Here is an 18,986-nt window from a genome sequence, read left to right on the forward strand (position 1 = left end):
GCATATTTAGGAATGTCTAAGTGGCAAATGAATTTCATGTAAGCATCATCCCCATTGTGTTTGTTTCAGGGTTGAAACAGCTCGAAAAGTTTCGTATGTCATTTTTGAATTATCTAAATATTGAACCTACCTTTTATGGGTCTCAGAAAAGAGAGATACACAGGGCTCAACAAATTATATAAAACCTTACTCACCATGCAGAAAATATATTTGCCAAGAACCCATGCTTGTTTATCATATATCCCCAAAACTCAATAGGAGTTCCATTTCAGGATGATAGGGATACTATACAGTGTTTGGAGAAATTTTCTTTTATGTTATTAAATAAAACATATTCTACAGTAGTGAACAAATTAATTCAAACACTCACGTTTTAAAGAAAAATTTTAATTTTACAAGAAAATAAGTACAAAAATAAACACCAACTTTACCTAATAATTTATATGTGCTCCTCTTTTCCTAATAAGTTCATTCATTCACTTAGACATGGATGCTACCAATGTAGAACACATTTTTTTAATTTCTACATCTCAAACCCATACTTTTATAATGAATTGTATTAATTATTTAAATTAAGGGGATATTAAATCCCACATTATTTCAAAGCCGAATAAGAAACTCAAAGATTAGAATCAAAGAGTTTCATGGCTCTTCATTTAAGGATTGTATTAAGTTATCCTTTGTGTATCACATTTTAATTTTGCAAGTATCTTATTCAATATGGTCCACAAATTTTCTATTGGGTTAATGTCAGGAGAGTTAATTGGCTACTGAAGCAATTGGATGTTGTGGTTTTTTGAGGATCTCTTTCACTTTTTTTTGAAGTGTGGCATGCTGCGAGATTGAGATCCCATTGGAAAATGAACTCTTTGTCTGTCTGGATTTGTAGGACCAGATAGACAAACATGTACACAAACATTAGTTTCTCAAAATATGCTTTTACAATATGCTTATACTGTGACAATAGATGGGAAGATGCTTTACTACCTTTAACTGATGCACTTTAACTTTACAAGAAAATCTTTGCCATTTATAACAGCGATTTTTACCAGGAAATAAATTTCATAAATAATAACTACATGTATCAGCAAAACCAGTACGATCCACAGTCTACAAATATTGTAAATTTGAGATGAAAAAATATGATGAAACCCTATATCTGTAAATAACATTTCATATTAGAATAAAGATATTAAGGTGGATTTATATTATATATATATTCATCCAGCATTATCATCAAATTCCTGATATGTACACTTGGATGGGAGGAAGGTACACAATATTATGGTCATAATGGTGTAACCTTTTCATGTAGTACTAACTTACTATTGACTATTTTCCTCCAAATTAATCTGTGATGTGTCAAAACTCCAATATTATCACATCTCATATTTCAATCTTCTAAGGCCCTTCTTACTGTATCAATCAACCTAGATCTTGGTATTACTCTGGGTCTTTTTCCTGCCTTCATGAGAAGAAAAGCACTTTTCCTCTTTTCCTTTTCCTCTCTCATTCTTAACAAGAACCAACAATATCTAGACGAAGAAGAAAACCCAACGTCAGAAGAACTGAAGACAGGAACTCATCAATATAAGGAGTATTAATGAAAAGGAAATTGAACTTGCAGAAAAATTGGAAAAGTACCATGAGGATATAATTGGCATTACTGAGATGAAGACAAAAACAGGTGAAATCTTACTAAATCATAAGTATAGGATGTTATTTTCAGGTAATAATGATCAAGGAAAGGAAGGAGTAGTGATAGCATTCAACACCAAACATGAAGATAAACTTCTGGATTGAAAAGCAGTTTCAAGTAGAGTTATGTGGGCAAACTTCAAAATGGGGACATGGACAACGAAATTTATTTGTGCCTATGGTCCCACAGAAATTTCTTCCAAGGAAGAAGTAGAGGAATTTTTTGAGTCATTAGAACAAGCAGCTGACATCAAGAAAATGGAAAAAAGTCCTTGTTGGAGATCTAAACGGCAGAGTAGGAAATAAATCCCAGACATAATATAGGAACATTTTGGGAAAATTTGGCGGACAAAGCTAATAATAATGGTAAGTATTTACTGGACTTCTGCTCAGGACGCAGACTAGTCATTACTAACATGATATTTCTACATAAAGATGTGCACAAGTTCACATGGAGAGAAGACACAAGAAATAAGAAAAGGCCTCATTGACTACATCATTGTTGATAGTGACATCTTCATGTTCATTCAGGTTTCAAATCCTTTAATCACTGACATCTGAACATGATGACGTCATACTTCACACGTCTTTTGAAATTGCCATATATGGGCATGGGTTAACAGCATTACATAATGATGTCATGCGCCATACTATTTTAACAAAGGTTAATAGTTAAGTTATTACAATTACAAAATTATTGCAGACAAAATTTGACATTTAAGTGCAATCTCCCTATAAAACCGTAAAATGGAACAAGTCACTTATCATTAGAGATTTTACATTTTCATAAAGCTATAATAAAATTCTACATACCCTCTGAGGATATATGTCAAGAATTTGATGATGATCTATTCCTGACTACATTTCTGTTGAGTGTTTCTTCCACTGTGCTAACACTGCTTGTTTCATTTAGTAATCTTTCAAAGTAATTACTTCAGACATCTAGAATATCTTTATCTTCAGTTTTCATGTCATCTTTATCAACTGATTTCTTTTATAGTGCTCTTCCCTCCATTTCTAAGCATTTTCAATAGCCTCTAATATATTTTGCCACTGTCCTGATATTTATTTTCTATGTTCCTGCCAAAGTCTTCCCATGAAGTTATTTTAGCTAGTTTTACATAGTGCTTTGTTTTCTTACATTTTCCTCTATATTCTCTAAGAGCACAACCTGACTTAGTTGACAGGAACTTTCAATACGCTTTCTTCTTTTTCCATGACTGACTCTAACTTCCCGAGTCCACAACGGAGTTCTGATTTTTCTATCCTTACAGACAACCTCACTACATGCCCCCTCTGGCCGAATCAATCAATGTTTTCTTCAGGGTTTGCCACTGAATCTCCAAGGTTTGGTTTCTTGAATAACATTTGTGTATTTGCATCTGCAGTTCATCACTGAAAGATTCTCAACTTTGATTCCTTTTAAAAACTTTCTTACACAATCTTCTTTTCAATATGCAGTTCAATTTTATCCTGCTCAAAACATAGTGATCACTTCCTATTTCAATTCGTCTCTATACTCTTTTGTCCTGAACCAGTGGGGAAACACTGCTATCAGCAATGACATAGTCAATGAGACCTTTCTTATTTTTTGCATCTTTTCTCCATGTGAATTTGTGCACATTTTTATGTTTGAACATGGTGTTAGTAATAACTAGCCTATGTCTTGAACAGAAATCCACCAAGTACTTACCATTATTATTAGTTTGCTCTTTTATATATAAAAAAAAAAAAAAAACTAATGAAACCCAAAAAACTACAACCACAGAAATAGCACCATGTGCAATTGAACACAATCACATTTTATAAATAGAAAAAGTAACAATTTCTGACTCAAAAAAATGAAACAAAAATTAAGAAAAGCTCAAGACATAAACATGCATTGCAACACTGTTAATGTTCACTGTCTATACAGCATCTGATATTTGCCATCTCTAACGAAAAATTTTCCAAGCAATCAAAACGTCTTTAGATCATTGACACAGCCTACATAACGTGCACCATATATTATGTTTCCTGACTTCATGACTAAATTTAATAACTGCTGTAAGAAATATGGAATGAAAATCAGCAATATGCAGTAATAGCTATTTAGGCATAATTTTTTTTTTGTGAATTGCTTATTAAATATAGAAATCTATAAAGAGATAAAGAAAGCTAAATAATAACAAATACAGTTGACCCTTGAACAACACAGGGGGTTAGCCCTACATATAATAGATCTGTATATGTTTTAGGGTAGTAAATGATAAAATACACCAGTATCTACATGTATTTTATGAATTCATGATATACGTAACTCTTTCTTAATTTTTTCAATATTTCTAGGCTATGCAGTTTGTCTGCAAGTTTTTATCACAAATCTCAACAAAAAATTTCCAATATATTTACTGGAAAAAATCTGCATATAAATGGGACCCATGCAGTTCAAATCAGCGTTGTTCAAGGGTCAACTGTACTAAACGAAGCTAATAAGATCAAACTAAAAAGAATAGGATGAATAAATTCTGAACTAGAAAATATTCCAGAGAAATACAGTCAGGAGTACCTATTAATATATGTGGTAGAAAAACCATCAAAAACAAATGCGGAATGGCAACTGGGGTATATGATATTCAACCAGAAATGCTCATATGAAGGCATAAAAGTTTTATGCTGCACTAGTCAGATAGGCTGGTCACAGGATCGAATTCCAGATGATTACAGTAGTAGTGCTTTAATAGTAGCAATCATAAAAGGAGAAATAAAAACTGAATTTGAGAATCACAGAGGAATTGCAATGCTGCATATTCCCAGTAAGATTTATGTGAACATAAATTGTACAACTGAAACTTGAAGGGCAAGCTGGGTCCAGACCAAATAAAAGTTGTTGGGTTCTGATTTTCACTTTACGACAAATCATGGGAATACACTCATAACAAGAATCTGTATTTAAGTCTTGCAGATCTAAAGTTTTGCCATAAATACTGTTATAACTTCTGCACACCCCTGAGTTATCCAAAGAATTGCACGAGCCCATTTCTGTTAGTGGCACTATACAGCCATCGTAGGTTCAGTTAGTTGGTATAGACAAAGCCCTTTGGTTGGAAAGACCTGGTTCGATTCCCGTCCAAGATGTGAGGAACCATTATCTGGTCTCTTTCAACTAAAGGTGAGTTAGTCGGTCTCATATGGAGGTAGGGGTTTTTTCATCTCCCCCCCCCCCAGAACAAGCAAACCACCCCGTGAACACAAAGAGATCTACAGTCATAAAATACATACTTAATTCCTCATTAGGAGGTCTCAACCTGTCCTAAGGGATGGGGGAGGAAAAGGGGAGAATCCCACATGAATAAGTAAGAGTGGCACTGTGTACAATCAACATTCGCGTGTTTATCAGTAGAGAGAGTTGTCTAGTTGATAGGATTTCACAAGGTTGGAATGCAGCCATCTGTTATTTTCAACACACTAAAAACACTTTGTATCAGTAGAATGTTTGTGTACTGGACTATTAAAACGATACAGAAAATGTATTTGACCACCAAAGAACCACATTGCACAAGGATGCAACAGCTGGTGAGAGATGTGAAGTCATGCCTCTGTCACGATCCTGTGAGAATGCATAAATGATGTTGCAAAAGATGAAAGTCTTGCAGAGAACAATGTCATGTGTACTAACTGATGACCTGGGGATAAGAGTCTATTGTTGTTGTGCTGGACACTTCCTAACACCACAACTTATGTGGCAGAGGGAGATAAATCAAAGGCACTTCTCCAGCAATATGTGAACAACAGACAAAGATATCCTCTTCACAGATAAGATTTTCATCACTGAAGTCGTTTAACTGCCAAAACAATTGAGTATATGCCCCAGATGGTTGCACAGTAAGTGGCATAGCACCCAGGATTCAGAGAGGTCATCATCCTGTGTTAATGATTGTTTGGTGGGGGTTGGCATACAGGGGTATCCAGGTTGCATTTCTGCAAGAAATGAGTCAAACTCTCCATCAAAGTGTATCAAGACACCATGCAGAAAGGTGTGGGCCAGTCTCTGAACAACAATTTGTTTCATGGTAGCCATGGACCTTTCAACAAGACTCAGAACCTGCATACAAGGCAAGGACCACACAACAGTGGTTGGAGGTGAATGTGCTAAACTGCATACCACCATATGATTGGCTGTCCATTGGACTTCAAATTGTGGTCGGAGCTTGAGAGGGAGAGTAGCCTGCAAGAAACAATGCTGTCAACCTGAAGGTAGATTTGGAGCAAGCAGTGGCAGCATTTCCATTGGATGTTGTGCATACCACCTTCAACATGTGGCCTCACAGATTTTGGATATGTGAGGCAAAAGGGGGAACATTTTGAACTGAGTGCTTCTAAACGTACATTATACATGTGGGTTGTATGTGCTGAAAGCTGTTATTTACTGATAGATTAAAGGTTTATGCACTGTTCAAGTTGTAATAGTATTTATGGCTAGATTAGGTAGAAAAGCTCTTCAAAACACTATATAATTACATGGTGTAAATGGGACATTATATCGAGCCATACATAGTCTATATTTGAGTTGCAGGTCAGCAGTTAGAAATAAAAGAAATACAGAGAGATGGACCTGATTTTAGGAAGAAAGAAACAAGGATGCCCATCTCCACTGCTATTCATCATCTACATCGATCACACTATGAAGGAAATTGCATTATGCCCAATATCAAAACTGGAGATATTCATCTCAGCTCTTCACTTTATGCAGAAGATGATATACTTGTAAACAAATCCAGTAAAAGATTGCAGGATTTCTTTTAACTAAATTGAATAACATCTGTAATCAGTTTGGTATAAAAATCAGTTGGAAAAATAAAAAGACTGTGAAAATCAGAACTGAAAGTACCTCCTGAATGGAGAACCTATAGAACAAATAAAACATTTCAGCTATTTAGCACAATTTGTAGTGAAGATGGCAAATTAAATATGGAAATAGACAACAGAATTAACAAAGCCGGTATGGTATGGGAGTTAAATGAATAAATTTATATGGTATTCCATATAAATTTATTCATTTAACTCCCATTTAACTTTAATAAGAGAGAAATTAGTCAAAACACTATAATCTAGCCACATACAAGACAGTGTTCAAGTCAATTTTAACTTATGGTTCTATGAGCTGGGTTAGAAATAAATTACTCCATCAAAAATTTTAGAGCACAGACATGAGAGTTATTAGAAAAATTACAGGAGTGAACAGATGGCATCAATGGCAGAATCATATTAATAATGAAGATATTGTGAAAGCTTGACATTGTTAGCATTAAGGAATGTGTGTGTGTTTGCACGCAGAGCTAATCTAAGGTGGTAAGGTCACTTAAACAGAACAAGGGAGGAAAGCTGTGCAAAGTAAGTGCCTGATGTCAGGATGGTAGGAAAAAGAATAACAGGAAGACCAAGATGCAGGTGAATTGATACAATTTGAAGTCTGCTGGAAGAATAAGTAAACTACGGAAGAAATTCTCGAAGATGAGCAGGCAGGATTCAAAAGAGGCAGGAGTACTATGCACCAAATATTAAGATTAATTGTGTAGGTTTTCTTTAAAAAGCATTCAGAAGCATAGATAAGTAGCATGGACTCTACTTGAATCTAATGTGCGTACTGCAGAATATCAATAATAATGCAGACTGCTATGAGAAATGGTGGAAAAACAGTAAGATGGTTCTTCCAGACAATGTAGCATGAAAAAAGAGATCCAATATCCTTGAGCAGTTTTTTATACCTTTGGAAAGAATGGATATTAATTGGAATTTCTGTTCAAGGTACAAGAATCAATAATTAAGATTTGCAGATGACAGCCATTGTTGAGGATTAAGTAGAAAGTGCTAATCAGAAAGTGAAAACCAGTGCTAATGTGAAAAAGGAAAGATAATCACTATTGAAAAAAATTACACATTGACAGAAAGAAAGAAGAGGATAAAGCACCAAATAAAGGTCAATGAACTGTATGGGATTAGGAGCTTAAAACCTAGAGAGCAACATAATGCATTCGTTATATAAGACTTGATTTCAGATAACAAAAAAAGTAAGCCTACAAGCAATGGATAAGATATGTAAAGTAAAATTGTGAGCCTTGACACAAAGCTGTAAGAGAGTACTGGAAACAGGATATTTCCTAACTGCCCTACAAGAATATAAGTCATGGGTAATGACTTATATTCATGAGTCAGAGATTTTGTGATGTAAATATTGGATAGAACACTATAAAAAAGTTCTAAGAATTGAATGGATGGGAAGGATAACGAATATAGAACTCTATAAGAAAAAAATAAAAAATAAAAAGAAGTAAATAATCTAATGTGGAAAATAATTAGAAACAAACAACACTTTCTGGACATACCTGCATGATGAATAACAGCAAAAATATCAAAATCTTTATGTTCAGATGAATGAATTACATAAATGGAAGAGGACAACCAAGATGAATGATGTAGGTAGATGATGTAAAGGAGTAGTGTGGAAAGCATTCAGTCTCCTGGCAATGGATGGAAGTGAATGGCAGAAAATAATAAAAATTGCATCAGATGCCAAAGGGTATTGATGATGATAACTACGATAGTACATCCACTGAGGGTATATATCAGATATTTGATGAAAAATATATTTTAGGGAACTGACCAAACATACTTTGTGTTCAGCAAGTTTTTGGTGTTATGTATTGTCACATTTTTTTCCCCACTGTATACTGGTTGAACTGTGTATTTGCAAAAAAAAACTTGTGTGTACAGGATTGATTTATTAAGAAAAAACCCAATGGAGAACAAAATGAAAAATTCCCTGAAACTGATTTCACTCTTCAAAACAGATGAACTAACCAGAATAACACAGGCTTCAACATTTGAATTCTAAAGAAGAATTCAAATTTAAGATGTGAATCAATACAAAATCACACTAAGGCTGATATATCTGAATAATGAAGAATCCAGAATTAGCAATAAAATTTTCAATTTATGTGAGAAATTAAAAACATATATAAATTAATTACATACTAAAAAAATATACTAAATAAAGTTTGGAAATAACTGCATCAATTTCTAGCCTATTAATTTCACTAGTTTCAAATGAATGAGATACCATGTGTAATTTCCCATAATTTGACTTTTCTGTCCCCACCACCAGTAGCAACCCTTGATCCTGAAGGAGACCAGGTTACAGCATTTACTTCTCCATCATGAGCCTCCTGTAATGTAAAAATACAATAATTTGTAATATGTATATATATGTATATATTTATATTGGTTGTTTTGATGAAATGCATTACCAAAGAAACATGATAGGTGCAAAACGAGTAATTTCATGACAAGAATGAAGCTGAATTCATTTGTCAGTACAGTATAACAATGATCATGCTGTACTGACTTAGGAAGTGACTAAGTTTATGGATGCCCCATTCAGAAAAAGGTTACATGCTGAACCAGACAGTAGGAAATTATGACCAACTGACTAGTATGCCAGGTTATGTCCATGATAATGTTTACTAAATGGAAAGGAAGTTTTTACTAGCAGTGCATGGAAAGCATTTAAAAAATACTTAAATGAAGCAATATCAGAACATGTCCCTACAATTTGAAGGATAAATGGGATAGGAGTAAAATGGGTGTGCATTCTTAAAAAAAAAAGATGTGGAAGGAATACAGTTTGCATAAGGATGATGAGTTATGAAAATTATAAGGAGCATGCCAGAAGAGTTGCAATTATTGTATGCAAAGCTAAGTCTGAGTATGAAAAGAAACTGCCTTTACAAGTTAAAGATAACTCAAAAGAATTCTAGTTACGTTGCAAAAGTAAAAGAAAGGATGAGAAGGAAAAGAATAATTCTACTCAATGCAGATGGTATGCAGGCAACAGTAGAAATTGTTTAACTCATGAGTGCCCATTTTGCCCAAAGTTATCAACCTGTGTATATAACACCGAGCTCATTGCTATCTCTTGGATGATGAAACTCAGGTGTGTGAGTAGGAGTAGAACTGTTGCATAAACTGAAAAAGAATTCATCAATAGATATCAACATGGAGTCCATAGATGTATAGAGGGAGGGGCTAAACATTATGGCAAACACTACCAATATTCATGCAATACCTATCATACTTTGCTTTAAACTCATTCACAGTCATAGCAAATACACACACAACAGACTCTGGCGACCTATTCCACTTGTTCACCACTCTCCAAGCAAAAAAAAAAAATCTAGCCCTCACACTCTTGCTCAATTTCCGAGGATGTCCTCTAGTTATCCTACTACCAGACCTGGTCTGAAAAATTTCCTTTGTATTAATCCTGTATCCTCTGGATCCACCCACCTCCTTGCCATCTCCAAGAAAGCCAGATGATCAGATCTACGTACAGCAGTTAAGATGGTGTCTTATTAAGGCCCTTTAAAGAGGTACAACTGTCACCCACATTCTCTTGGCCAACAATACCAAGGCTATTTGTGTGTTAGAGGAAGAGATTGCCGCTACGCTGAACGACAACCTTTAGAAGAGATCCTCTCTGACGTCTCGAGTGCTTCAGTAGAGAGAGAGAATTTAATAAAACATGATGTCGGCACATTAAAAAATTTGAAAGTCTAAAAAAGAACTCTGCCTCCAGACCTCAACTACTGCTCAACACGGTAATAAACCTGTTTTCACTTACCCTGAAGCACTCAGCGCACATGGCCACAACTTCGCCTTACCACCAAAAAAAAATACCTTCTGAAGAAATAATGATACAGGTAGAATGTGGTATCTGCAACCTACCATATTGCCAAGAATATCAGACTCGATGTAGCCAGTGTTCTTACCAAAGCTAAGCTACCTAAAAGCAACCTATCTAAAAGAAGAATTCAAAGCTATGCAAGAAATAAAAAACAACAGTAAAGTAATAATTACTAAAGCGGATAAGAGATATGCGACTGTAGTTCTAATCTGACTATGCAAGTAAGTTTACCTCTTTACTGTTAGATCAGTCTACCTAACTCCCTATAGAATATGATCTCACCAGCTCACAAATCAGAACAGTTCATAGGCTCTCCTTAAGGTTACTTCTTAAGGAGCCTATGGAGTGACTAACAGACTAAAACCTTTCAACTCTAGACAAACAGATAGAGAGGACAGCCATGGGTTCTCCACTGTCTCTCTTCACCCATGGCCAACTTCTTTATGGAGACCTTTGAAGAAAAAGCCTCAAATTCAGCCCCATAAAAACCCACTGTTTGGCTATGCTACGTGGATGATGTGTCGACAACAGTCTCCCTTTCCTAGACACTCTGATTATATGCTAACCTAATGGATCGCTAGCTTTCTCTGTTTACAGAAAACCAATCCATACAGTAGATACATTCACCAGCAATCATACTACCCCCTTCACAGCAATATGGGATTATAAAAATCCTATATAACAGGGCTAAATGAATCTGTTCAGATAACAATGTCCTAACTACTGAACTTAACCATATCTTTAACACCTTCTTAGCCAATGGCTACAACTCCCAAAAACTCCAGAAAATATTCAGACCAGTTACCCTCCCCCCATTCACAACAGAGATTACACTAAATCCATCACCATTCCTTATATCCGGGGCAGGTCTGAAAAGCTAACAAAAATCCTAAAAAAATATGACCTGACTACCTGTTACAAACCATATAAGAAATTGGCATCCCTTATCCACTCCACCAAAGATCAACCACTTCCCCTAGACCTACCTGGAGTATACCAGGTCCTTTGCAGTTGTAAACTGTCCTACTAAGGCCAAACAGATAGGACAGCTAATATCAGAATATCTGAACACAAAGACTACACCAGGTTTCACCAATATAGCCACTCAGGACTTGCTGACCATGCACTAGACACCCACCACAGAATATGCTGGAAGAAAGCCACTTTACTACACCACAGCAAATATAAGCATGAAAGATTATTCCAGGAATCAGCCTCAGCTCTAAAAATCTTCCGAAACCTCAACAAATTCAGGTGCATGAAATTGCCCCAAATTCGGAAAGCTTGAATCCTAAGAACATCAGCCCAACAGCCAGGACAACTCAATTTAGTCTGCTAGGGGGCATATTTAGAACTCTAGGACCAACTTCAGTTGCCTTCTTCAGCCTCATTTGTTCGTTGTCAGTGCCTGCATGCACAAATCACATTGCCAAAATATACAAAAGTATTGATTAAAGTTTTTTTTATTAATTTTTATATTTAATATTTTTGCTCATCAGGGTGTTCTTCAGTAACGAAGTAATTCAATGAGCTATTTTAGTTCACTTTTTGAAATATGCCCGCTAAACTTCAACTCCCTATCCACTAACATTCCCAAATCCCTAGCTTCAACAATTTCCTGGAGTACAGTTCCATCAATATTGCACGCAGCTGGTAGTCTTTTCACCTCAAAATGCACAATGTTACGCTTTGCCACATTAAACTGACATCCAGTCTCCTTTGCCCATACTACCAATCTATTTAAATCATACTACAAAATTTTAACATTATTTTTAATGACTATTGCTCTATCCAATTTTGCATCATTGGCACCCAACTGAATAGTTCGCTCTCAGATCATTTCCTATATCGTCAATATACAAATTAAATCATAGTGGCAAGAGAACAGAGCCCTGTGGCAAATTATTAGTCACAGGCCTTCTACTGGAGTCTAATCTTGAATAAACTACTGTTTGGTATCTCACCACACCCAAACAAATTCCAAAATTAGAAATCATGATGAAGGTAGAACGGGGTATCTACAACCTTCCACTGGCGATGGCCAATAATGTGCATTTAGTTATAGTAAGTATCCTAAATAAGGCTAAACCACCAAAAAGTAATATACCACATAACGAAATAGCTGCTTTAAAAAAATTATATATCATCATCATCATCAAATTCCTGCCATGTGCCCTCAAGGGGTGTACAGGATATGATAGTACTACATGAAAAAATTACATCATTGCCAACTTCCTATCTACAATTTTCCTCCAAATCAGTCTGTTACTTGTCAAGACTCCAACATTATCATATCTTATATTTCTATCGTCTAAGACACTTTGTACCGTATCAATCGACCTATATCTTGGTCTTCCTCTGGGTCGTTTTGCTGCCAACTTGGCAGAGAACACGTGTTTTGCTAATCTTTCTTCGCCCATTCTGTTTAAGTGACCATACCACCTGAGATTAGCTCTGCTAACGCATTCCTGGATGCTGACAATGTCAAGTTCTTTCCTAATATCCTCATTTTTAATATGATATTGCCATCTGTTCATGCCTATAATCTTTCTCAGGACTCTCATATCTGTGGTCTCTAGTCTTTGGTCAAGTGTTTTACTTCTGACACAGCTCTCAGATCCATAAGTTAAAACTGGTTTGAAAACTGTCTTGTATACAGCTAATTTAGTGTTCCAACTAATTTCTCTCTTATTCCATATGAATTTATTCAATTGACTTCCCACCACACCAGCTTTGCTGATTCTGTTGTCTATTTCTATATTTAATTTACCATCTTCAGTAAAAATCATGCCTAAGTAGCTAAAATGTTTTACTTCTTCCCCGGTTCACCATTAACAACACAGCGGACATTTTCAATGATTCTACCTATTTTCATTGTCTTTGTCTTTTTTATTGCTGACCTTCATACCATATCTATTACAACAGCTATTCAATTTAGTCAGAGAATCTTGCAGACTTGCAGCGGATTTATTTTGATATCATGTTTAATAACACTTTCCTTCATAATGTGATCAATATAGATAATGAATAACAGAGGGGATAATGTACATCCTTGTCTCACACCAGATTTAACATTAAACCATCTTCCTGTACTTCCTTCAATTCTAACTGCTGACTTACAACTCAAATAAAGACTAAGTATTGCTTGATATAATGCTCCATTGACACCATATAATTGTAACGTATTAATTAGATTCTCTCTTGGCACTTTGTCATATGCCTTTTCCAAATCGACAAAACTTAAATACAGATCTTTATTATATTCCCATACTTTTTCGACTATTTGTCATAAAGTGAAGATCTGATCCTGACAGCCTCTATTTGGCCTGAATCCAGCTTGTTCTTCACCAAGCTTTTCTTCCACAATTCTTCTCAACCGTTTCTCAAGTATACTTGTATAGATCTTGCCAGGAACACTCAGTAGGGAAATACCTCTGTAATTCTCACATTCAGTTTTATTTCCCCTTTTATATATGGGTACTATGAGAGCTCTACTCCAATCTTCAGGAATTCGTCCCTCTGTCCAGGCTTTCTGAACTATACAGTGCTGTCACTGTAAGACTCTTATACCACCATACTTCAGCATTTCTGGTCGAATATCATCTACTCCTGCAGCCTTTCCACATTTCAAGCCTTTGATGGCTTTTTCTACTTCAATATGGATATGTATTCCTGACTGCATGACAGGGCAGTATTTTATACCACTGTGCTGTCATCCCTGCTTGTTTCATTTAGCAGTTTTTCAAAGTAATTACTCCATACTTCAAGGATATCTTTTTCTTCCATCTTCATGTCACCTTTATCATCTCTAACTCTTTTTACAGCACTCTTTCCTCCATTCCTAAGCTTCTTCAACAACCTCCAGAATATTTTGCCACCTTCTTGATATTTATTTTCTACATTCTTGCCAAAGTCCTTCCATGACTTTTGTTTAGCTAGTTTTACACAGTGTTTAGCATTCTTGCATTTGTCTCTATATTCTCTAAGAGCACACGCTGACTTATTTGACAGGAACTTTTGATATGCTTTCTTCTTTTCCTTCACTGCCTCTAACTTCCTGTGTCCACCAGGGAGTTCTGATTTTTTATCCTTGCAGACAACCTCACCACATGCCTCTCTGGCAGAATCGATCAATGTTTTCTTCAGAGTTTGCCACTGAATCTCCAAGGTTTGATTCCTGTTCTCAAACTCTTTCATTTTTTCTTCAATAATCTTTGTGTATTTTAGTCTACAGTTCACATCTGAGAGCTGCTCAACTTTTATTCGCTTTAAAACTTTCTTACATGTTATTCTTTTCAATATGAAATTCTTATCCTGCTCAAGACTAAATAGTGATCACTTCCAATTTCAAATCATCTGTACACTCTGGTGTCCTGCACCAGGGAGAAAACATCACTATCAACAATAACATAGTCAATGAGACTTTTCTTATTCCTAGCCTCTTCTCTCCATGTGAATTTGTGCACATTTTTATGTTGGAACATGGTGTTAGTAATAACCAGTCCATGTCCTGAGCAGAAATCCAACAGATATTTGCCATTATTATTAGCTTTGCTCTTTTCTCCAAATTTTCCCACAACATTTTTGTATGTCTGACAATCACTTCCTACTCTGGTATTTAGATCCCCAACAAGGACCAACTTTTCCTTTTTAATTGTGTCAGTAGCTTTCTCTAGAGCTTCAAAAAATTCTTCCACTTCTACCTTAGTAGAACCTTCTGTAGGGAAATAGGCACATAGGCACAAATAAGTCTCATTGTCCAGTTCCCCATTCTCATATTTGCCCACATTATTCTACTTGAGACTGACTGCCATTTAAGAAGATTAGCCTCGTATTTTGTGTTGAATACTATGGCTACTCCTTCTTTTCCTTGATTTTCATTGCCCGAATATAACATTTTGTATTTATTGCTCAGAAAGATCTCACCAGTTTTTGTCTTTTTTGTTTCAGTCACCCCTATTATGTCGATCTGGTACTTATCTAATTCCTCAGCTAGCTCCATTTCTTTGCCATTCAGGCTTCTTACGTTGATAGTACCGATCTTTAACTCTGGTGATGTTGAGTTGAGGTTTGTTTTCAGATTTGTTCCAGTAGCTGACTTTCGCTGTTCACCCTGGTTCCCTGGCGAAAACAATGGGGGCCTTGTTTAACAAGGTGACGCCCAAGCCGGCATGAAATGTTGTCATGTTGTACCATCATTTTTTATTTTGGTTTAACCAATAAGAATACAATTTGGTCGGTAAATCCCAAATTGCCAGCCCATCCTTGTTCGTTCAGTATCCAAGTAGATACCCAACAGGGTGCACCACGAGAATGTGAGGATTGGACATTAGGTCAGAAGCCCTGGTCGGTTCTCCGCATTCCTTTAAAGGCTATGTGGAGGTCTCCTCTCAGTTATACAGCTTTTACTCTTAAGCAACCCTGCAAGAGGAGAGGTCCTCTTGCAGGACGGAGGAGATTAAAGACTTTAGTCTCGTCGATGGAGCGACCTACGACAGGAGCACACACACGGCAAGCAAAGATGGTGATGAGCTATAAGGCGAGCTGCCAAAGTGTAGTAAGAATTCTGCCGAAAAAAGTTATATAAGATAAAAATATTATTATTACAAAAGACCTTTAGGGAAATGCAACCATTATAATGGATTAAATAAAAAAAAACACAAGATCTATGTGAAGGTTCTATGTACCAAATTATAGATCGAGATCCCATTATGGCTCAAAGGAAAAAGTCTGCAAATTATTGAAAAAAGCAATTTCCTGGCCAAAAGAAATCAAAAAAATATAACCGGTTCATGTTAAACCGGTTAGATTTGCTGCATTTATGGATTACCAAAAATCAGCAAATCTAATATCCCCATATGCCCCATAGTCTATAGCACAGATAGTCCAATGTTCAAACTTGCCCAGCAGTTAGCCCAGTATCCTGCCCTCCCCCCCCTTTACTCGCAACTTCTCTACTTTTGTAAAAAATCAAGTCCATTTCAAATCACTAATTAAAAATCATATCCTTAAAAATTCAGACATAATGGTTAGTTTTGGTCACCTCTTTCCCTTTCTTTACCAATGTACCACTTACAGACACTATTGATTTGATCAAGTCTAAATTTCTCCTTGCTATCGTTGAATTATTCAAATTCACTATGTATGCAGGTTACTTTATTGTATGCCTACAGTTCATAGAACTGGGGCTGGCAGACTGCAAAGAATTGTCAATTCATGTTGAAGGGGAGAAAGAAATAAAGGAGGTACGAATTGGTCACCAACACGCGAAATCACGTGCTTTCTTGTCTGTCACTTGTATCTTGCTTTTTGTTGTCACTTTTTTTGCATTAATTTTTTTATTATTAATTTGTACAATGGATCCAGTACAGTCAACAAGTTCTGGTATTAAAACTTTCAGTAGCTCTTGCAAGAGAATACTGCATAATGTGCTGACATTCTGCGAAAAAGAATGATTAGAAGCCAGTCTGCTTGTTCCAATTTCTCATGTTACAAAATGTGCAAGTGAAATTGAAGGTATATTGGAGTCGACTGTTAAAAGAAGGGAATCAAAAGGTGAAGGTAAGCCAAAATTTAAATCTCCTAAAATGCACCAGAGAAAGAAAACTATCGAAAACATAACTTTGAAAGATTTTGTAGATGTTATAAAAAGAACTATTCACGAATGTTACATGGTTGAGAAAAAAAGTGCCAACTGTTCCTAAATTGATTCCTGTGCTGAAAGAAAAAATTAATTTTCCTTATGGAAAAGAGAAACTTTAAGGAAAATATTTCATGAAATCGGATTTTGCTTAAAGAAGTCACAGAATAAAAAGAAACTTATCATGGAGCAAAGTGACATTGTTTTATCTGGAATACAGTATTTGAGAGCAATACGATGTTTCAGGGATGAGAAAAGACCAATTGTGCATCTAAATGAAACTTGGATTGACAGTAATTTAACTTATGGAAAATGTTGGCAACCTAAAGAAGAATGTGGAGCATTACACACCAGAAATGCCTTGCCTTGCAGCACATAATAATTTTGTAAAGGTAGAGAAATGGTTTTTTTTTTTTTTTTTTTTTTTTTTTTTTTTTTTTTTTTTACAATTTCACTGCTGGAGATTACCATGGGCAAATGAATTCTACAATCTTTGAAAAGTGGGCAGAAGAAAAACTGATTTAGTAAACAAATAAGTATACTGTTGGACTTTAACTGAATGTTAAACAAAGTGTTTAACATTCAGTATGTATGGACCGCCCTCTAGCAAACTTTTACGTGGACAACTTTGGAAACAAAGTACTTACCACAGTTACATACAAGCCTCTAGTGTGGTTACATTATGTTAATGATGCGTTTGCCATTTGGACCGATGGACAAGAGACTTTTGGATGTGTTTGTCACCTACCTAAACAGACAACACGCCATAATCCACTTCACAGTAGAAAAAGAATCTAATAACTGTTTACCTTTTCTTGACACTTTAGTTACCTGCCTTTCAGATGGATCACTATCTTTTTCCATTTACAGAAAACCAACACACACACAGAAAGATATCTACATAAACAATCACATCATCCAGTCCAACAGTATACTTACTTACTTAATCCTCTTCACTCCACCTGGGAGCATAGGTTTTCCAGCACCATTTTCTACCAGACTGTTTTTTTGCTTTTGCTTTTATTTGGTTCCAGTTTTTATTAATGTTTGCTATTTCTTTCAGTATTGTTCTTTTCCATGTTTCTTTTGGCCTTCCCCATCTTCTTTTATCCTGTGGGTTCCAATCTAGAGCCTGTTTTACTATATTTTATCTTTTTTCCCCAACACATACCTCAACCACCTCATTTCCTTTCACGTATTTGTTGCAACATAGGTTTCTGGTTTGTTCTCTGCCACAGTTCTTCGTTTGATATTTGTTTTGGCCAATATATTCTCAGTATCATTTTTAAACACTTAGTTAACAGTGCCCAGGTCTTCCTAAACATCTTTTTGTTTAACATCCACGTTTCTGATCCATACATTAGTATTGCCATTATATTTGAGTTAAATATTCTAATTTTAGTTTTTATAGACAAGTTCTTGTTTTTCCAAATATAAGTTGGCTGAAAGTTGAATAAGCCAGCTGTTTCCTTCTATTTATATCTTCAGTAGTTCCTCCTTTTATTGATACTATTGAACCAAGGTATATAAACTGTTCTACTTCTTTAAGCGGTGTTTCTTCTATTGTTATTTATTTTGCATTGCATTTATTTTCATCAACATTGTTTTATCTTTATTTATCCTAAGACCAACTTTTCTGGCTGTTTCTACAATTGTTTTTTGTTCTATATGTTGGTGTTTCTGTGAAAGTAAGCAGGTATCATCTCCAAAATCTAGATCGTGGAGTTGGTTTTGAAGTAACCATTGTAATCCTGTATTTCCATGAGATACTTTTCTCATCACCCAGTCTATGATAATTAAAAATAGAGTAGGGGAGAATATACAATCTTGCCTTACTCCTGTCTTTGTTTTAAAAGATTCTGAGAGCATCATCATCATCATCATCATCATCAAATTCCTGCCATGTACCCTCAAGGGGTGTACAGG

At 35.5% G+C, this 18,986-nt stretch overlaps 1 protein-coding gene across 1 annotated transcript in view; it reads right to left on the minus strand.

The window, feature by feature from the left end:
- Atg16 (Autophagy-related 16) overlaps positions 1 to 18,986 on the minus strand; it is a 307,774-nt gene that overhangs the window by 133,533 nt on the left and 155,255 nt on the right. The window contains exon 9 of the mRNA XM_090413611.1: positions 8,798 to 8,903. Coding sequence (XP_090269737.1) covers positions 8,798 to 8,903 — 106 coding nt within the window. The remainder of the gene's footprint in view (positions 1 to 8,797; positions 8,904 to 18,986) is intronic.

Source organism: Typopeltis vanoorti, chromosome 24, assembly GCF_054136105.1.
Source record: "Typopeltis vanoorti isolate ZY-2024b chromosome 24, IOZ_Tvanoo_1.0, whole genome shotgun sequence".
In the NCBI taxonomy this organism is placed as follows: Eukaryota; Metazoa; Arthropoda; class Arachnida; order Uropygi; family Thelyphonidae; genus Typopeltis; species Typopeltis vanoorti.